This window comes from Musa acuminata, chromosome BXJ2-1, assembly GCF_036884655.1.
Source record: "Musa acuminata AAA Group cultivar baxijiao chromosome BXJ2-1, Cavendish_Baxijiao_AAA, whole genome shotgun sequence".
In the NCBI taxonomy this organism is placed as follows: Eukaryota; Viridiplantae; Streptophyta; class Magnoliopsida; order Zingiberales; family Musaceae; genus Musa; species Musa acuminata.
Window position 1 is genome coordinate 1,018,884 of NC_088338.1, and position 21,712 is coordinate 1,040,595.

The following is a 21,712-nucleotide window of genomic DNA, read 5'->3' on the forward strand; positions in this document are numbered from 1 at the left end:
CTCTCTCGTTTTCTTGTTATTACTGATCTCTGAGTAGCATTAAGTATTAACATGATTCTCGTTGGAAATTCTATCCAATCAAACTCTGCTTAGCAAAATAGAAATGATCATTTTCTTAATTTGATGAACATGAGGCTTATCATTCATATAAGATTTCTATAAATAGAATTATCAGACAACTAAAGATGGTTTCTTGGTTTATCATCTTATCTGCAGCTACTACTGAAAGATCTGCCAAAGTCATGGATATATCAAATATAATAGTAACAGTTATGTTGAATGATCTCTATGTGACACAGCAGATCGAAACATCACACAACATACTTGGAACATCAAGGTTGAAGGCTGCTGCAATCCCTCAGTAGCAGCGACTGGGGCAAACGGTGACCATCGCGCGTCGACGGGGTGGTTGGCTGCAGATGAGTATCAGCACTAACGCAATGATGACTGCAACAAGGAAGCCCATCATGTCTAGCCCACCATTTCCATCATCATCATCTGCTGCTCCACAGCAAATTTTCCCCATAGGAGAAGGCAGAGAGAGAGAGAGAGAGAGAGAGAGGTAAGAAGAACTAAGGTGAGGTTCCAAGAATTATAGAGTCATGAACACAAGTGGTAGCTTTCCAGCTTTAAACTCCCAATACTCTATGATTGAGCAGTTAGAATATCGCCATCATCTTGCTTATTTCTTGATTTCTTTATCTTAGTCTGTGGACTTGACAAGGCCAAACGCCAGTCAAGGCCCGCAGCACTAATTGCTGCATGCTATCTACAGTGGCAGGATGCGTTGTTAACGTTGTAAAAACGTGGGCTGCGCCAACTTGGAAGTCGACTGAATCCTGATCTAAAATAAATGAAGGATGACCCCATCACCGCTCTTTTAGGTTAGTATTACTCAATGTTGTAGTCTTTGACTGTTCAATGTTTAACGAGCACTAGGCATGGATGCTTGAATTCTAATGCTTTGACATGTGCGTTCACGATCCAGAGACTAGCCACTTGCTTTAATATCAATAATAACGCACAACCCAATTGGTGTGTGGGATTTTGATTCCAGTTCCTGAATTCATGAACCAGTACTGTTAATGGGATTAGCTGTTTTAATGTAATTCCAATTTTAATCAATCAACTCTAGTTTAGATTTCGATTCTAATTATAGATTATTTTGGTAAGAAGTAATGACTTTTTAAGGAGTTAAATGACTTAGTTGGCCCTAAATAGTTAGAATTTTGTGGTCTTGTTGTTATTGTTGGAAAATAACTTAAGGTAGATTAGATTGGATAGGTATTTGTCTCCTATTTCATGTGGACCGCAACACTTTTTGACCTACCAATTGGGTAGCATTAAGCACTTGATGGGAAATAAGATGCTGGATGCAGAACTGAGCTTATACAATATATATGAGATTGGTTGACTAGTATACTTTGTGTTGACCTAACAATTAGAAAGACTTGACGAAAGGTTGATACGAGAGAATTGTGCTCATGCATTTATGTGATTGCTTGATTGACTGGTATGACTTTTATGGAGGTTTTACACATCTATCCTTTGGGAGTTCAGTAAATAGCGTATTTGCCCCTCTACCACCATCCCGTAACGCTTCTCCCCAATACTTTGTTCAGTACTCTGACCGTGATGGAAGAACTCGTGTCTTCAATCGTTTTCAGGTGCACATCTGAGATGAAAGTACAATGACAATTTAAGTTGATCTCAAAACTAAAAGATCTTGAAGTCAAATCACGTGTTGAGTTGAGAGATGTGTCATTTGCAAATGAATGAATAGTGTCAAATATAAATTATGATCTTATCCCATCTGGTAGCCTAAGTCTCTAGATGTAATTGCATAAATAAAAATTTAAAGAAAGGCTTTATTTTCCTACACAATAATTATGACAACAACAATAACAAATCATAATGACCTTGAGATCTATATAAAGTCTTTACCATCAAAAGTAAACATATAAATGAAACGAACAAACTCACAAACCTCTTAAGAAAATCCTTATGCCAGAATGTAGGTAGTCTCCTTCCCTTGTTGATGTAGGAAATGCCTATGGCTTCAAGAAGCTACCAGCTGTAGCAGAGCCTGGACACTGCAAATTATCTCAGTTCTCACAAGTGAAAATGATATTTGATTGCCGCGTTACAGTTCAGATATGCCAATCTAACAAATTATTATCAGTTTCTGCAATAAGGAATGCTTAAAATTTACACGCAGAATAGCTTTTATGCCAACCTACTAAGACAACAGACAACTGCTCGATGCAAGCAAACCAAATTCATAATGCATTCTGTAGCATCATTCATTGCATTTTAAAAGCAAATACACAAATGTGCGATAAAACGGAAGGCAGAGTGTTGAAATGGCACACAAACCAGTCGAGATCACAATCACGCTCTGAGCACACTGCTGGAATAGTTTTGCACGCCAGGCAAGAGACTATTAGTTGACCGGTTGTATCAATCAAATTGCTTTTCCTACCATCCCTCCTAAAATTTACACCAATATTTGTTACATTCTCCAAAGCTTTATTCAAATGTCCATCACTTTAGAAAACCAAGAAAACAGCAGTTTCCAGCCACTGAAATTATTTAAAGCAAAATTTTGATAAATGTGCAGTGTAATGTTCCATTATGTATAACTAAGACAAGGTTTGGTAAATATCAACTCCAGTGAGCAGAAGCAACTCCATGTAATCATCAAAAGTAATTAAATTAGGGTTTTCCCTTAATTATTAGTTACTTCAACTAGTAGACAAACACTAATGATCAAACTTGGCTTATGGTAGAATGCCTTAACTAGAATAACATCTTGATATTCTTCTTGATTGCCTAAGCCTCACGGTTGAGTTTATTCATGATCAGCTTTAAACAATCATTATATCAAAATTTAGTCACTGCAGCAAAGTTAGAGAATAGGTCAAAAGAAAATATGGTTGCACCTGGTCTTATTCACAAGCTATCTTAGTGTCAAAGCTGCTGAGGCAGATAGCAAATGCCTGAAATGCTGATATTGGATAGCAGTAGTCCATGGTGAACAAATCCTTCCCCACCTTGCCAAACTGGAGAATTACCTTCTCCTCCTCCTGGTTAGATGACCCATTCTCTTCAGAGGCCACCAGCTGGAAGTTCTTCACTGATGCAACAGTTACACGTCCCCTGAAATTCAAACACCAGCACTGAAGCTGTTCATGCCACCTTGGAGCTTTGTTTTTTAAAACCAACATTTCCTCTTTCAAGCCAGATACTGATCCTGACAAACTTCCCGTGCGGTATGACTTGGATCTGAAGAATGGAACTGATGGAAAAGAATCGAGGCTGTTATGCAAGAATTCTGTTTGAGTCGGAGCCATTCCTCCAGGTTCAATCGCAGAAGCAGGTATCGAGTCCATGACACAGTGCATTCTTCGAGGACCTCTGCTAGTTAATCATATAAATCATATTGTAATGCACATTCCATCACTATCACATGTTTTACATAGAGCATGTGGACTTTTAGAGATATCTAAAGCTAAATAGACTGAAAGATCTTATAATCGCCAAACCAGAAAACAAGTGTGGTGCTTGAATAGGAATGTCCAAGCCAACCTTGCTAATTTGAAGAGCATTATGATTTATCAAAACTATACACTTGGCATGTAGGACGACAAAAGTACTTGTGTGCTTGAAATTAACACAATCCTAACAATTTTTCTCCACTCGTATAAAACTTAGATACATATGCATAATCTTCAGTTGATGATACTATTGCAGTTAAGAGTTTTTTTAATTTATAGTAAACAATATGTTTGTAAGAAATTTCTTAAGAGTTGATCGAGCAGGAAATTTCCCAAAGCAATTACACTTTCATGAATCTCATTAATAAGAAAACAAAGCTAAGGAGCATGTTATTCCAGACATCAAGGACACACATTCTAATTATGTCAGTGTAGGAATAGTTACAACATCTAATCTTATTCTGTGTAAGCTTCCACTACCAAAGTATATGAGCCAGATTCTATCTGAGCATCTGCTTAAGTAGATATAAATTTAGGCTATGTTCCTGTTAGAAGAATGCACAATATATTTACCAAGAACTCTTTAACCTTGTAATCTTCTACAGAATTTTGCTTCACGTGCTAATATTTCCAATACAATAATTCCTGTATAAGACTGTATGATGTTCTCTCTCAGTTCTCCCAGAACTAACTTCCAAAGGGGCAGTATCATCAGAAGAGCTTGATTTTCTTATAGTAGCTTATGGCCAGAAACTAGACACAAATCTCACACAAGCACTTAGGCCAAACCCTAACAATCAATTGCAGGAAAATTCCCCGGCATAACTCCAATTACCAAACAATCAGATGAACATAAAGAAAGTGGATTAACCATAATCTGTTTGTAAGAGAGTTTATCATCACACAAAATTGTAATAAATTCCATGAACCTACTATTAACAATTAAGATATTACCGTGTAAGTTAGATCTAACGATTAAAACAATACCTTCAATTGGTACATCAATTAACAGTCCCATGTAGAAAGCTCCAAATAAGGCCTATCAGAATGGAGTATGTGCGGTTCATTGTGGATATACAATTGAATTCATAGATTACTTCAGCATTGGAAGGAATTTGTTATTGCATAGATTTGGATGCTAGATAGTAACAAAGGGAACACAGGCACAGACATGGAGAAAAAAAAGGAAAGAGAGAGAAGGGTAGGAGAGAAAATGTAAGAAGATTTTACGGGTCTGCATGAAGTGCAGTTGTGGAAGATAAATCTAAAATTGAACCACTAAATTAGCTCTAAGAAAGACACCAGTAGTTGGTTTTTATGTGAATCACGGGCTATTTAACAAGAAATCCATGGAGTCCCTCATCGTCTTTTCTTTCAGGATTCCCCCAGTATATACAATGGTAACATATTTAAGTTCTCTGATTTTGTACTATAAAATGCTAGGTTACAGAAGGGTCACTTGCTTATGCATTTTTGAAGGGGAGGGGAATGATCTTTGTCAGCCTCTTTCAATACTGTATATTTTAGGCAACCCAACCAAAAGGAGAGAAATAATGGTAGCTCGATGTCTCTCTTGATGCATGCCATCATACCATATAGAGATCATTTTCCCTCCTTTGAAAATCACTATTAGATAGCCACTGATCCATTTGAAGTTCAGACAAGCAAAGGGAGAATCTTGGTTATTTGAAGGAACCATGCTTCTTTCCCAGCCATCTATGTTCTAACTGTAGGCAAACCTCTCAGGTATCAATTTGAAGGAGGATCAATCTATTAATCCCTCATCTTAGATAAACGGTTTAGATGAGTCTCTTATCCAAAATCAACAGAATTTGATTCATTTCACAATTAGCATGAACAAATTTTCACTCCAAACTATATGTTTGTTCTCTGAATCTGTATGGTCATGATATTCTTGATTTCTTTTTTCTTTTTTTCACACTGCATGTCCAGATCTCTAAAGTCCACTCTTAAGAAACTAAAGACACTTAACCATCTGAATACTAAGATTAAAGAGACATAGTGTACTAAGCTACAAATAATTAGCCTCTAAATGCAGGTGAAGATGCTATTGCCTTGTTTCTACAAAGCCAAGGTCCAAATTAACTTTATATAAAAGTTGGCATATGATTTACCTCGAACCCAACACATTCAACTCATAAGCAATGTGGGCAGCAGGGTAGTTTCCAGCAGGAACCCTGGGAGAAACTTGTTTGGGACCAATTATACGAGTCAACTGACTCCTTGAGACTGTAGCTCCAGCGTGAGGTGGCTGAGCATCATAGACAGTGAATTTGGTTCCCAGAAAATTAGATCTGTACATAATAGAAATCAAGATAATAATACACCACTGCCACAATTTTTTTATATTAAAACAAAGAGGCAATCAACAGTAGATAATTTCTCCAAGTGATGTTCATATCAGGCTTCTGTGAGTACACATATGATGCAATTGAAGTAAAATAAGAGCTGCAGTTTGTAAGTGACAAATCAGGATTTCATTAATTCTATCTACTATCTAGCATGTATATGAGTGTACAGCTCATACAAGAATTCCTACTTGCAGTTTACTTTGGGCAGCCAGGTCTAGTTGAAGATTTCTATTACTGTCAGAAGACCAGTCACATAATAAATTATGACCTTACGCATTCGTCAAATTTAAATAAAAATCATTATGGCTCCAGTGAATGAGAAACCAACAAGAGAGTCAAATTCAAAATATATGTTTTTATGATTATAGGAATCTGTTCTTTAAGCATTTCTAGAAGACAAAACTAAATTGATCTTTTTTTCTGCAACTTATGATAACAAGTTGTTTGTCTAGACTAACCCTTAAAAAACAGAACAGGTTTTGGAAAACCGAGGCCTATAAGGAAGCACTTCGCTTGAGTACAATAAAAATCTCATGATATTCTTAATCATTTCTTTTTTTTTCACAGTTCTATCCCCCCCGCAAGAAATTTGGCAATTGATATTCAGACTAGAAATATATCATTCTTGACATGAATAAAAAATAATACACTATATGACAGTCACCTTAGTTTCCCAATGTATGTACCACCTCCCCTTGACTTGTCATCAGCATCAAGAGAGATGAGATATTCGGTGCATGTAGGACGCCGACATTTTCGTGCAGCAAGCAGGAACTTGCCATCAGCCGCCAGTGCTGTAAAATGATGAGTTTGCCAGCATGGTGCCGTCATGTTATTTGGATGCATACCATGTAATGTGCATATAAAACAAGGTATACACATTTGTGATCAACAATCATATAATATGAAATAGGTATATGGCATGCCCTCAAGACATGGCATAGAATTTCCTATTACAACCAAATGTACAGTGAACCAATAGTTAAACCATTCTAAAAGCTGGAGGCTGAACACATCAGTTGCAGACTGACGTGGGTAAGTTCCTTTTTCTTGAGCTGGATATAACAAAACCACCAACGATTTGATAGTTATAACTAGAAATTTTGTGAACAAATGCTGGCTTGTTTAGTCACCAGGAATGAGATCAAGAATTTCTCGAAATAACTGGTTTACCCTAAAATGTTGTGAGCCCCAAGACTGAGCCAGATGAGGGGAGTAATTTATAAAAGGAATTAGAGATGTGGACCTGTCTAGCGTTGCCAATTTTCACAACAATCAATGTCTTGGTTATTGTCCGAGTCAAGATGTAAAATGGTTGGTCGATACAGAAGATGTACTAAATGGGATGCCAATATGTCATTAAATTCAGTCAAGAACTCTTTAGGTGAACAGGTGTAGGATATTCACTAAAAGGCCTTCTTTTCATGGTTTAAACTAGCTCCATTGAAAAATCACACTACTTGTGTGGCCAATTTTTGTTGTTGTTAAAGCAAGTAAAAACTCCAAATTGTCAGAACCTACTTAATCAGTGGTAGACTCAAATGACACTTAATAACTGCTAATCTGATTGAAAACTACACTAATACAAGTGAATGTAGCAGAAGTTGCAGCATTCCATTTTGCATGATGTTCAATAATAATACAGAAGAGATTTACATCAAGTCCACAAAAATCAAGTCTGAAAATGGACACTAGTTCACAGGATGAGAAAAGCCTTACCTTGCGTAAGACCAAGATAGAGATGGTAAGTTTGTGTACTCTGGTTTCGCCTTATAAAACATTGGAGAGGAAAGTCCCTTGGCCCAGGCTGCACATAATAGAAGAGACTTGAATAAAAGAAGCGACAAAGTTGATTAAATAGGAGAGAAGATTGACGAATGCCAACAATAGATTAAGAAGAACACATATCCTAGTGCAAGGTAATTTCAAGAGCATCATATTGTAAATATATATCCCATCAGATTAGATTGTGATGAGTCCAAAATGGTAGGTCCTTGTGGATTAGTAAAACATATCAAGATAACAAATGGTAGGTCGCAGCCTAACTGTAGTATATACTACTGCATCATGCATGCCTTCCTTAATCCAAATCCTTCAAGAATGAAGACGATGGACTCTGTGGTGGGCAAACAGAAAAAAACAATTTTGATTGTTTCAAAACTACTTTTCTTTGATCTAGTTATAGTTCATCTGCTCATTACTCATGAATGAATATTCCTGTATGCATTATAATAGGATCTACGCACCTCCCTTGTGGATTGGTAAAACATAAAGGACCAAGTATTTAGCATTTCACTACCATTGATCACATGAATCAGTAACTCATTGAGTTTTTTCTAAGAATGTCAAAATGGCCAGATTCTCAAGAGTTTGCATCGATTAACTATAAGAAACAAATTCAGATTTTTAGAAGATAAACACCAAAAGAGTGATTAGCCAAACAAAAAAGAAAAATAAAAAGAAGCGGCTGTTTTGAGAACACTACAAGCGGCCATGCCTGCTTCAATGAGATAGGGTAGGTGAGCTTCCCCGACAGCTCAGGTGTCATCACAATCTCCTTCATAGTGTCCCTCCAACTCCGGCAGACGCCGGCACAGGCTACCACATCCTTCCGCACGGGCCACGAGCCCTCGCCTTCCTCGATCCTCACCAGCACATCCCTCAGCAGCTCGGGAGGCATGTTCGCCCAGCAACTCTGTCTCAGCGCGCCCACCAAAGGCGGGCCCAGGGCGTCGTGCACCACCCTGTGCGACCGCGACCTCAGCCCATGCCCCATCTTCAATTCGAAGCCCTTCCTCGAAATGCTCCCCAATTCATCCCTCAAGTCCTGAATTATGCTCCTGAACGACATCGATCCGCCACCAGATCCTACGATAAGACGCTAGAATTCGATCGAACCCGATCCAATTCCGGCACCCTACAGCATCCAAGATCTCCGGCGTAGATCTCGGGATTAAGCATTAGAAGCCCATCGCAGCTACCGTGAAAGACAACAGCGGATGGACCGACTTCCCGGTTGACGGAGGGTAGAAGCAACTAGTAACACCATCGACATCCCTTCTAAGATTCGACTCACTGACACAAAGAAATGTTGATTAATGAGAAGAATTGGAGTCGAATCTCAGAATCGTTCCTTCAAAGCACCAATCGTACGAAAGAATTCGGGGATCCAATGGGGAAATCTGAGCAGAGGTGAGGGGTAAAGGGGAGAGCCGGTGAGTGAAGTATGGGAATATAGAGAGGGAAGCTCTTGGAGCTTTAGAATTGGGGAAGCGGGTGGGTAAGGGGGGAAAGATAGGAGGAGGAGACATTTAGATTTATCGTGTGATTGCCTGCTGTCCTCGAGGAGCTATTATATATTAGCTTTTACTAAGATCTCTTTAGTATTTAGGTCATTAAACTTAAAAAAAATTATATTAGAATTTTAAAGAATAACATCTATCTCTATTTACAGTAATATTATTGATTTTATCGATAAAAATATAAAATAATTTTAATATTTTAATTATATTCTTAATGGTAGCGGATGACGATGTCGTTGAGACTTATGGATGAGGAGGGAGACTAACAACGAAAGGTGAGGTAAATAGAGAAGATAAAGAGGACGACAAAAATACCGACACTCTACATTCGTATCAACACTAGTCAACAATCGCATTGACGTTGAATCTATCATCCTTCTTCGCATCATTATTGACGTCAACAAAAGATGTCGAACGACTCTTTTGTCGCTCTTCATCTGCGTGTGCGTTGACACCGTTGGAAATGCAAACGTTGACTTCCGCATCGTTCTTTTCCTTTTCTCCATTTGCCTCAACTCTTATCATTGTTTTACGTCCTTATCCATAATAGCTACTCGTAGCTCCCGATGACACTATCATCCATCACCATCGAGAATATAATTGAGACGTTGAAATTATATTTTTGCTTATTATTTTTGTACATCCATCGATAAAACCAATGGTGTTAGAATAATTAAAATTAGATATTTCATTTTTTGATTTCAATATAAATTTTTTAAATCAAAATATCAAAGAGGTCTAACTATAAGATAATTTATAATTAGTCCTCTTTTGAGCCGTACAGTATACATAAATACAAAAATTCAGAAATTTGATTATTAGGCTGATAATAAAAAGTAATTAAGTTTAAACTTAAAAAATTCTACTTTATAAAATTAATTTTTAATTGCGTCATCTGTTGACCTGTTTACAAAATTTTTCATAGGTAATTTGGCATTTCTTTGTATACAAGATGACAGATTAACTATAAAGTCTTCCTTAAATAAGCTAACGAACGCCTTTATAAAATATGTGGGTAGGATTAATTTTCAGGGTAAGAATGTGAAAACAAAGTTGGACTTTGTGACTTAGAGGTTGTTAATTTGCACCCAACTGATTACTTTAAAGAACACGATAGTTCTTTGTCTTAACGGATTAATTTACACATGATGGCTGAAATGCTAAGGATGACCACATCAACTTGACTCGGTTCAAGTTCGCATATATATAAGAACTCCTCTAATGTGAACAAAGAGAGCCAGACGCTCGCTTAATGATCGAATTGCACCAAGATTCAAGTCAAATGAATAAAGCACTGACTTAGGTTTAACTGGACAAAGTATAATTGAAATATGGATAAAACAAGATACATTTAGCTTATAAATAGAGATAATGACTCAATTGTAGGGTGGCAAAACAGATGACCGAAACAGGATTGCATGCTAAAATTTCACCATCCATATTACTACTACAAGGTAGACATTCATCAAAATGAAGGCAGAAAGATGATTAGGGCAGTTTAAACATGTACACAAGCAAGTAAGCACCTCTAATTCATATTTCAATGAACACCAGAAGCATACATTGGGATCCGTAACTTCACTATATCTGATCGTAATGATGAATAACCAATATGTATCTTCTCAGGCAATGTGTAGCTTTGCTTAACATTCTTGATAATAGTAGTCTCTCTCGTAAAATGAAAATAGCAACAGTTGCTTCTTGTAAACCCACACACTTATTTAAAAACTCAAGCAAAATACAGCAAGCAAGCAGGAGATGAGGTGAACTGTCATCATAGGGTTTAACACAAGCTCGGTTCCCTCTTTTACAATTTGACTGATGTGATTAGTCATTTATGAGACCAAAACTATACAAATATTCTACAGGATGAAAAATTACAGATCACTAAGCAAAAGGGAGACCATTCTTAAATCAAATTGGCTCTGGACATCCCTGAATCCCATACACCACCATGAGTAGTGGAACTATCGGCATATGAAACATGATACAAAATATTCAGAATGAATGGCTTTACCAAGGCATATATAAAGAGCTCATAGAGAACGAGGGAGTCGTTGCAACTCAAGGGTCAAATTCATGGCAGCCTCTGAAATTCCTGGAATACCTGAGCTCTTAAGAGATGAAAGAAGTGTTTCTATTCTCAAAATTGCCGTTATTGGTATTGATAGGATCATTGCCTGAGAAAGGTATTGCCTACAAGAAAAGACCAGGGAATACAAAAGTCGAAGAATCTGTAAGCCAAAGGCATTATGATTTAAGAATTCCAAAAGATTGCTAATTTTTGGAAGATTTGTCAAAATGCCCATGGTGGCTTCTCTAGGTGCTGCTCTAAGTAACAGTACCACACACTCTGATGATAAATCCATGATCTGTGTTTTAGGGTACCTGAATAAATCAAGGAACACGGTGAGGTTGCTGGCAAAGTCACAGATATCCTTGACACAGTGCTGTTGGTCAACGGCAATACTCATGTTGAAAGCACTATTGCATAATAGAGCTGGTTCTTTGCAAAGAGTTGTAACTTTGTTGCTGCTAATTCCACGTAAAATGAATGCTTTGCAAAGTCCCAAGGTTGGTTCAAGAAAATCATCCATTTCCTTTGCATTCACAAATTCAAGAAGATTTCCAATTCTTCTTACCACATGTAGCTGAGACAACAGTTTAGTTTCCATTTCAGGAGCAGAGGTCAATGCCAGACAAAGCTTGACATCATTCACATTTGCATTAGAGAGATCACCAAGCAAAAATTCAAAGCACCGAGTAACTGCTTTCAGGTGCACAATATCTGATACTTTTATATAGTCAAATTCTATAAGCATCACTAGAAGCTTTTGAGCATACATAGGAATTGGATCTTCATCTTCAATCAACGTCGGGTAAAGAGAAAGAAAATAGGTTTGAGATATTGACTTTAAGTCCTCAATTGTTTGCTGGTCATTAGTTAATGAAGCGTCATCAAAGATAGCAACCATCACATCAAACAATATTTTCAAGCATAAAAACCTGGCATCTCCATCTTTGTTCCCATTATAGATAATGGCCAGGCCCGGAAGAATCCGACCCGTAAATATCTTGGGGTCATCTAGAATAACGGAAGGCTCCTCTATGACTAATTCAAGTACCTGAAGCAACGTTATCTGGAAATCATCTCTTCCCTGCATTTCATAGAAAGTAGCGTATGTAAAATAAATCCTGGGTAATCAACTAATATCTTACTTCTTATGACTCAAGATGACTGTTTACTGCATTTAAAGTTTCAATGAGAAGTCAAAAATGCAGTCTATATTCTACTAGCAAAGAGTTATCCAGACCTATCATCAAGAATTTTTTTCATATATTCAAGAATCAAATTCAATCTTGGAACAACGATAAGGTTGCTCCTTTGCGACATAGGAGACCAAGATTCGAATCATGGAAATAGTCTTATCCTCCCCAGACCCCAAATTAGCGGAAACCTTGTGCATTGGACACATCCTTCTTTAATATTCAATCTTTCCTTGTTTTGATGTTTCTCAGATTCAAGGAGAGAGAGAAACAATAAAAGAATTTATTGTAATAGATAATAATATACAATACAATTTATTATATTAAATTTATGTAATATATTTTTATATATTTTATTTTATATAGTATAAAATATTCTACAAAACATATCTTATGATATTATTAATGAAATATATACTAAGAACTATGACCTATATAGAAGAATACAGATCCAATAAATGAGAACTAAATTATTCTATATAAATTGTTCTTTAGTTCCAGAAATTAGGGTATACTAAGAATTATAAACTATTTTACAAAAGAATGTTTTGCAGGTTAGTTTTTAAAAACAGAAAACTAGGTACTGAAAAACACAAGCAAAAAAGCTCTATGGTGTTAAAACATTCAAGCAACTTATAACCTCGAGAAACTTGAGAACTAAAGATATAAAAAAAGACCTATACCTGAAAGGGCACCTGTAGGAGTTTGATCAGATTTGCCAACTGGAGCAAGACGTGACTGCTCACCACTCTGTGCTTAAAGGAAGAGCTTCCAAGAAGATGAAGAATAACTGGAAGCACATGAGCACTGCTCTTTGGATTCGTTCGTCCAGTCAAAGCCGCAATAGGACCATGACGTTTACCACCCATCATCTGTTGCATATCACCAGACACAGTATCAAGGATTCCTGGGACTATAGTTGCAACAAGATGCACAAATGCTTCTACACATTGCTGAATGAATCCATCTTTCTCTTTCCCCAATCTATCAACTAAAGAGAGTAACTTCAAATTGCTAAGGAACTGAGAAAGCCATTTACGGCTGTTCTTACAAAGAAGACCTACAAATAGAAGTGCTTTTCCACGTAAAGCTTCAGCCCCCTGCTCGATAAGTGATATAAGACCAGGCACCATGTGTTTTTCTTCCGCCAACGAAAGTAAATGTCTGTTCATGTTTGTCAGCATAGGCATACTTAAAATTGACATAATAAGAAGATTTAGACTAATCTGTTGCTCGCGTGGGTTGCCCTTGATTACTGCAGATGCTGTGTCCTTGAATGACAACTTATCAAACACATACTGTATGCATGATGGGCAGAAACGAGCAAGACGAACTAAACAAGATCCGGCAATAAGCCTTGTGTTTTCCTGCTTCCCTGCAGCCTTATATATATAACAGAGGTTTCCTATAACATCCTGACTAGCAAAACGAAATGCCCAGTCCCCTCCTTGACTACATATGTTCTCAATTGCTCTTAAAGCATAAAGTTGGGCAACATCATCCTCTCCCTTCCGCAAGATGGATGAGACCAATGCAATAACAGTATTAGGAACCTGTCTTAAATATTCCTTCCATTAGAGAAGCAACAAAATATAGTACAAATTAAAACAAAAAAGTGAATTTTACATGCATTCTAACAATGTAGTCCAAAACAGAAAAGTGTCTGGCCAATGCAAGGGAAAAATGAGATCAATAGCATAGTCCAATATCTAATCTTATGAACTATAAGATAAGCAGGATAAATAATTTTATGAAGCAATTAAAAAATTGAGATAAGATCATAAGAACTAATACAATATAATCAGCACTTGCTGAATCCAGAAATTTATGATTGGACAGTGATACAAGGACCAATACAAGACCTAAGCTTGGAAATGGTCAATATTAATTTTTTTTATTATTTTTCAGTGATAACTCGTGGTATAACATCCAGGACAATTAACATGTACCAAACCAAAATTATAAACCATCAAACAAACCATCGGCAAGTCAATCATAACATGGCTGAGATGCAACAAATACATACTCTGCACCAACTGAGACAATCAATTCTGATCAACTGATAAAATGGAAATAGTGAAAAGGCAAACTAGAGAATTCAAACCTGCCAACAAGACGTAGATCTGCTCTCCTTAGATGGAGACTCACTAATGTTGTTATCCTTGGCACTGTGATCATTTTGAGTAGAGATGTAGAAAAGCAGCTCTCCTAGAGCAGCCATAGAAAACCTTCTTACTTTGTCATGTTTGTCCCTTAGTCCATCCATCAGTGAATTTATAATTCCAGAATTTGCCAGTTCTGTTTCAATAAATGTTGAATGCCGAATCAAAAGACCCATTGCAGAAGCAACCTGAACACGCACAGCAGACACCTTCGAAAGCCGCAGAATTTTCACAAGCAACAACATCACTGGTCCATTGATTATGATATTTGCAGCATCACTATTTCCACTTAAAATTTCCAAGTATCTGATTGTATTCTGCTTCTCTGAAACTTGAGAGGTTCCAGTTAAGATATGAACAATCATACTATTAATTGCATTCAATTTCTCTGTCGGTAGCTTAACATAATCACATGCAGGAACAGATTCAAAAGGAAGATTTAGAACAGCATCTGCAACTTTATCACTTTTTCTACTAGGCATCACTGGCTTTACTGAGAGATCTGATGGATGCCAAAATGCTTCAAATAAAGTATTAGATGAGCTAGACGAGTCTAAATCCGCTGCACTTCCGGCAGTTACTTTTGCTTGCTGAAATTTCCTGTTGCTGCTGTTAGGTGGCGTAGCAGCCACTTCGAGCTGTTCTGAACAAGCTTCATGCACTGGTTTCTTGGAATCATCAGGCCCATTGTCGACAAAATTGTCAACAGCAGCATTTAATTGATTCATATTCTGCTCTATCTCTTCAATTTTTTCATCAATATTTGGGCTTTGTAAATCTACAACAGGTATACAAGAAGGATTCTCAGATCCATCAGCATCATCAGATAAGTCATCATCAGGATTCTCACTAAAATCGAGTTCCATGTCATTATTCTCAATTTTCACTTCAGCATTATTCTCACATGTTTCCAGCAGAGGACGCCTGTAGTTTTGCTTCTCATTTTCCCTCTGTAAATTCAACTTGGCCATCCTTGACAACCTAACAAGATTTATGCCCTTTGCAGCTTCAAGTTTCCCACCATGTTTTGTACTATTTTTTCTGCTATTCTGTGCATTCTTAAGTGAAGTATCAAAAGCCTTATTACCCGAATTAGAATTCTCATCTTGTTTATAACCTCTGACCATTTTACTTTCTTGGCGCTTTTGAGGTGTCCTTTGTTGAGAAGATTTCTCGCCATTTCTCTCTGACAAATATGGCTTAACAGAGAGTTGAAGCATATTAGAAAAAGCAGGATGAGGAGGTAGAGACACAGAAGAGAATTTTGTTCTCCAAAAGCTATGCTCACAAAGTTCAGGCCATGCCAGTCTTTCAGCTGGATCTTTCATTAACAATGAGTTTATGAGATTCACAAATGAGCTGGATGGGTTCCCAGGGAGAGGTGGTGCAGGATCCAAAATGATGGACTTTACTAACTGTGTAAACTCATTTTTTATGAAAGGAGGCCTTCCAGCATAGCATTCATATAAAACACATCCCAGTGCCCACAAATCAGAAGCATAGGAGTGGACACCATCATCCTGAAACAACTCAGGAGCCATATAACAGGGAGTTCCACGCTTTGCTTGAGGCAGCTAACATATACATTGGGAACATAACATGAAAAACAATAGTTCAAATATAAGGAACATCATATTAAAAGAGCACCTTAATGATTGATGAATAGTTCAAAAGTTGAGGAACTAACCATTGCAAGAGAGCCTTTCTCTATGTCGCATAATCTCCTTGCCAACCCAAAATCACAAAGCTAGACAAAATACAACCAACAAAAACATAGTAAAGACAGTACAATGTCAAATTTTAATAGTAAAATAAAAGGAAGCCCAGTGCACAAGGCTCCCAGCAACAAAGGGATCAGGGAGGACCAATGTACACAGCATTCCCCCTATAAGCAAAGAGGTCATTTTTGTGACATTAACCCTGATCACCCAGGTAGCTAAGAACCAACCTTTCCATGACACTAGGGCTCACCCTCTACCAAACTTTGATTTCGGATTGTATTAAATAGAGAAGAATACCTTGACACAACCAAACTCATCTAGTAAAATGTTTGATGGCTTTAGATCGCAATAAATTATTCCTTTCGAATGCAAGAACCTATACATTATGTTTTTAGAATTATAAACAGAACTAAATAATCATATAAAACATAAAACTTCTTTGGCAAGTAATACTAACTGGAGAGCTTTCACCAAGTCAGAGGCTAAGTCATGAATGGAATTTTCAGGAAGCTGGCCATCCTGCAAGCATGTCAGAAGCAAGAGCATTAACTTGAAAGAACCAGAAACAGTTAAAAAAATGTAAATGAGTTCATAATTCAAGCCAAAAATATAACAGAATTTTTAGGAACCAATATAAACATATCTTGTCCGATCTCACATGCACTAATTATATATATGAATATTCAATTAGTTATTGAGAACATTCAATTAGCAGACAAAACTATGAAAAGAAAAAAATCAAACACAAGACCTGCTTTGTTCTGAACACTACCGAAATATCTATATAAACATGAGAAAGAAATAGAACAGCATAAATATTTTCTCAATTGAAAAGTTCGATGCAAAATATGCCATTAAGATAAAATATGTGCATATTACAATACAAATATTAGTCTTACCATCACAATGTGATAACTCTGAAGAGAGGATATCCTGAAAACAATTAAATCTATCAAACAATCGATCGATAATATGCGTAGGTGGCATGGTCATGGCTGCTGTTCACATACATACACACAGATAGGATAAAGAATGTTGGGATTTTAATTCAGAGAAAATGTCAACTTATCATGTGTGTAAATGCAATTACTGGGTAAAAATAGACCTAAGCTCCACACAAAGATGATTACGTTCAGTAGTCAATAACTAACATGAAACTTTCATAGAACAGTACTTGGGGTTGACTTGTAGATACCATTGATCTCTGATGCCCAATCATCATTATTGACATTACCCAGGTTTACCAACTTAGGATGGATATAAAGGAACACAAGTAGAATGGTAACCCAGTGCGTTGTTCATGCTTGCCATTATATGACAAGTCCCAATTTGATTACAATTTTTTAGAAATAAATATACAACAAAACATAAGGTCCAAACTATTTGAGGTAAGCTATTAGGATCTCTCAAATGAAATCCAGCTTTGTAAAAGGCAACATCACTAGTTAAACTAATGTGATCAGCTATGTAATTGACGTTCAATGAAAACCCACAATAATAATCCAAACTTCTATGGTTAGTGTGGTATTGACCAGGCAAGCGGGCCGACAACTAGGGGCAGCGAGCAAGGTAACTCTTGTGCGGGAAGTACCTTAGGGCATGAGGTTTGGGGGTTGATGGCAATCTTGAGAGAGAAGAAGAGAGAGAAAAAGGTTGTATTGATGAAAAATCTTTAAATATAAACCCTAAACCAAGCCCACACCATCCAAAATGGGATAACCTATGGTCCAATTCTATATCGGACCAGCATTACCACCTGGTTCATACCCATACAAGGCAATTTTCTAATCCATGCCACCATAACCAGCATGAGGCATTACTTTGGTTGACCAATTAATAAAAGTGAAAGATACAGATCTTCACTCATTGATTATCCAATTGAAGATCACACATTTGAACCACCTCCAAGGTACAGAACATCCCATAAGATGGGATACAAACCAAAAAACAAATCAACTTGAACAAACCAAAGAAATGTATTCCAAGTCTAAGAGACTAATATAATTTATATCTATAAAACCTTATAAAAGTCCTTTTTTTCCCACAAAATTTCAGGCTCAACAAAATCCTTTCAGAAGTCAACTCAACAAGATACAGCAAAGATCATTTTAGAAGCACCACCTTGGGGATAAAATAGATTTCAAAGGAGGGATTTGTTATGATGTACAATCCTAGCAATCCAAAAATCTCTTCATTAACCCATAAGACACTACAAGAGCCAAAGCTTAATAGCTGAAGCAAGTTAGTACTGATCTTTACTATTCATAGCAATTTAAAAACCTACTATTAAATCCCAGCATTCATACTAAAAAAGAAAATGATTGGTTTAGATTGGATTTGAGTCAAGACCCAAATCAACCAACTAAATCCCAGCTGAATCTCTTACATAATTAGTTTTTGATGAATCCATTCTATGTTATTTTTGTTTAATCAAATTCTAAAGATGTTAAATATACCAGATCTCCCTCTAAGGAGGCTGTTGCTCATAGAAATGTTGTTGCTACTCAAGATACAAACTGGAATTTCACCCATATATATTAAATAGGTTGCTCACCGCCACAACAAGAAAAACAAAAAACACAACTCATAAGACTTTGAGAAGTAGTACAAAATTTACAGTCAAGAATATAGGAGTAACATTACTCAAATGTTCATATTTCACCTCCACATACTTGTAACCAATATCATGAAAGGAAAGACCAAAGGAGCAAATTGATGAAGCTTCATTTCAAGAGGGAAAGAGAAGGATATGAAAAGGTAAAAGATTATAAAGAAGTTGAAGAAAGTGAAAAGAAATTAGAGTAGATTAAATCATTTGCTTAACTATAAAAGCTCCCTAAAATACAAGAAAAACAAAACCAGACCAACTTCATTGTTTAAGCAACATTTTTTGTGAGTACGAAGTAGATTTATTATGGATCAAGCAGCCATCACTTTTATACGGATTGTCCTTTCTAAATATGAAAGTCAAGAGCAATCATATCTAAGAACCATATTCTAAAATAATTATTAGAAATGGCAGCCATAGCTGTAAGACTCCTTCCTTTTATATAATTAAATACTGTAATCTTCCAAAAGTCAGCCAAAACAAATATAGTCTACTTGTCTTATCATTATGGATATCCATCATAGCATAGGACCTCGGTAGGAAGACAAGGATAATCAGGTATCTATTTTACCTAAAAGTAAAATGCAAAAAAGCATCTTGGCCTACAAGAAGCATGCTTGAAAGAATCAATCAGTTCAAAGTGTTTTTTACATATGTATCAAATCAGTTTATTTCAATCATAATTATTTGTTATATACATTGTATGTCATTCTTGCACCTTTCCTATGCTGAACCCTGAGTAATTGATGAGTAACGGGCAAGCTTATTAAGTACCTGCTTCAATAATGCCAAGATATCCCCACCAACGCAATATTCGAGTACCAGCCACAAGTGGGCAGAGGTTTCATACCTGAAAATAACATAATATAATCCTATAAAGTAGTTGGAAACGAAAAATTCATCAAAATTTACAAGGGAACAGATGACTAAGATAAGGTCTTTAGAACACTTTTATACAGAATATACAAAGAAGGCTTACCACAAGAAAAATACTTAGACAAGCCTACTTATATCTTACCAAGAATAAAACCTCAATACATTTGGATGGCTCAGCGAGTGAAGCATCCGTACCTACATGGACCAAAGATCAGAACAATAGAAGTTGCTCAGTAGAAAAAAAGTGTAAAGAAAGAAGTAAATGCTCAGTAATTAAGCATTCATGTGCATAAGAATGGGTACACGGCCACAAGAACAGATCGACTAATCATCTATAACACGAATTGACACATGTATAAAAGATAATCCTTCAGGATCATCCAATAAATCTATGCCAGAGTTCGATAATTTAACTAAAAATAAGGTGCTACAAGTCATCGTGTCTTTACTTCTTGAAGTATCTTCGACCTCTGGGACTTCTCCACGCTCTTGATCGCATAATACTCGATCGTCTTCTTCTTTCTTCCTTTGTAAACCACCTGCAACCAAACAAAACCCTAGAAATCGACAAAGACCGGTGGTGAGATGCGAATGCGGCGAGGACGGAGACGTACCGAATGCTTTCCACGCCCGATCGCCTCGTAGATATGGTAGTTATTCATGCCGGGATAGGATGGGATAGGGTTCGGCGCTCAAGGTTGAGCGTTGGGGACGAAGGGACGAGTTAAAACGAGGGGAAGAGCGGAGGGGCGAAACGCAAAAGGAGTACGACAAGAGGGGCTTCGGATTAATTGTGCAGGGATCCAATCCCATGGCTTTATTCAAATTTCAAGGCGAGGAAAGAGGCGGGAAATGGCGACATCGAAAACAAATTGAAATCCATTTCGTGTGGGAGCCCATCGAGTGTGCCTCGGTGGGCCCAGTCTCGATTAGGGGCGTTGATTCCGTGGCAACTGTTTGAGCTGCGTGCTGTATTAGTGTTTGAGCTTCTAACACGTTGTTAAGTATCGAGATATGTGATAATGAATAACGGCGTAAGAAGAAATAGGATTAAATATTTTATTTTATAAATATATAAATTTTAATATAATTTTTAAAATATATAAAAATCAGGATGTTAATGATAACTAATTACTTGAGGTCTCAAGTAGAAAATGATTTAAATGAATTTATAGGAGTTAAAGATGAATCTTTTGTTTTTAACTCATAGATAAATAATTTAAATATTAATTGTGTTATATTGTATCCTAAAATAGTTTAACATAGTTCAAAAACCTCTTATACTAAATGATTGGATCATGTGAAATTGAGTTTATTGGTATAAAGCTATTTATATTGAGTTTATATATATATATATATATATATATATATATATATATATATATTTGTTCTCAAGACTTTAAATGGCTTATTGGATGAGGTTTACAATAAACATACAATTCAGTGGTAATATGAATTTTAATTAGGTGAAGGGAATTTTTTCTTTAAAAAATAATAAATATTTAATAATAAAAAATTGATAAGGTGCATATTTTAATTCTTTGAAGTCCACCATCATACTTCTTGCACAAGCTGCAATTATTGTGAGCATTCTTATAAGGGATTGGCAATTATTTCTAAAGGTTCAACATATCTCAGTATAAGCAAATAAACTGCAATGCATAAAAAGGAATATAGTTATATAATACAAATTTAGAAAAGAAAAAACATGTTCATCTTATTGGAATAGCTTTTGTCACATGCATAACAGTCATCAGTTCATATTTTGGTGCCAATGGAGATTCAAGCTTCATTTAGAAATAGAAAGTTAGAGCCCAAGATTTAAGGAATGCCATACAAATAAGTTAACAATATAAGTTTTTTTTGTCGGGAGCCTTACAACGGCGCAATCTCACAAGTTATTTGAA

At 36.4% G+C, this 21,712-nt stretch overlaps 2 protein-coding genes across 5 annotated transcripts; both read right to left on the reverse strand.

Moving 5' to 3' along the window:
- Nucleotides 1-1,977: 1,977 nt before the first annotated feature.
- LOC135583027 (tubby-like F-box protein 6) lies at nt 1,978-9,176 on the reverse strand. Of its 4 annotated transcripts, none has more exons than XM_065091956.1 (6): nt 8,367-9,176; nt 7,589-7,676; nt 6,534-6,663; nt 5,633-5,812; nt 2,943-3,417; nt 1,978-2,093 (listed from the first exon to the last, which is right to left on the reverse strand). In XM_065091956.1, the coding sequence occupies exons 1-5, from the start codon at nt 8,718-8,720 to the stop codon at nt 2,949-2,951; spliced, it is 1,221 nt and encodes a 406-aa protein (XP_064948028.1). In that variant the 5' UTR covers nt 8,721-9,176; the 3' UTR covers nt 1,978-2,093; nt 2,943-2,948. The 4 variants fall into 4 exon arrangements, with proteins under 4 accessions (XP_064948028.1, XP_064948029.1, XP_064948026.1 ...); XM_065091954.1 differs by lacking the exon at nt 1,978-2,093 and adding an exon at nt 2,264-2,490; XM_065091955.1 differs by lacking the exon at nt 1,978-2,093 and adding an exon at nt 2,264-2,582.
- A 1,685-nt stretch (nt 9,177-10,861) lies between these two features.
- LOC103988664 (serine/threonine-protein kinase RUNKEL) lies at nt 10,862-20,594 on the reverse strand. Its single transcript, XM_009407271.3, has 10 exons — nt 20,420-20,594; nt 20,255-20,344; nt 19,948-20,000; nt 19,704-19,779; nt 16,779-16,840; nt 16,619-16,697; nt 16,288-16,347; nt 14,543-16,174; nt 13,122-13,991; nt 10,862-12,329 (listed from the first exon to the last, which is right to left on the reverse strand). The coding sequence occupies exons 1-10, from the start codon at nt 20,465-20,467 to the stop codon at nt 11,208-11,210; spliced, it is 4,092 nt and encodes a 1,363-aa protein (XP_009405546.2). The 5' UTR covers nt 20,468-20,594; the 3' UTR covers nt 10,862-11,207.
- Between the last annotated feature and the right edge of the window lie 1,118 nt (nt 20,595-21,712).

Coding starts and splice junctions, on each gene's coding strand:
- LOC135583027 (XM_065091956.1), bottom strand. CDS start 8,720: ATGTCGTTCAGGAGCATAATTCAGGACTTGAGGGATGAATTGGGGAGC. Junction 7,677..8,366: donor ACCCTATCTCATTGAAGCAG/GCATGGCCGCTT, acceptor TATTATGTGCAG/CCTGGGCCAAGGGACTTTCC. Junction 3,418..5,632: donor TTGAATGTGTTGGGTTCGAG/GTAAATCATATG, acceptor ATTAACTAGCAG/AGGTCCTCGAAGAATGCACT.
- LOC103988664 (XM_009407271.3), bottom strand. CDS start 20,467: ATGAATAACTACCATATCTACGAGGCGATCGGGCGTGGAAAGCATTCG. Junction 16,841..19,703: donor TCTTGGCATTATTGAAGCAG/GTACTTAATAAG, acceptor ACATGCTTGCAG/GATGGCCAGCTTCCTGAAAA. Junction 12,330..13,121: donor TCCTACAGGTGCCCTTTCAG/GTATAGGTCTTT, acceptor TATGAAATGCAG/GGAAGAGATGATTTCCAGAT.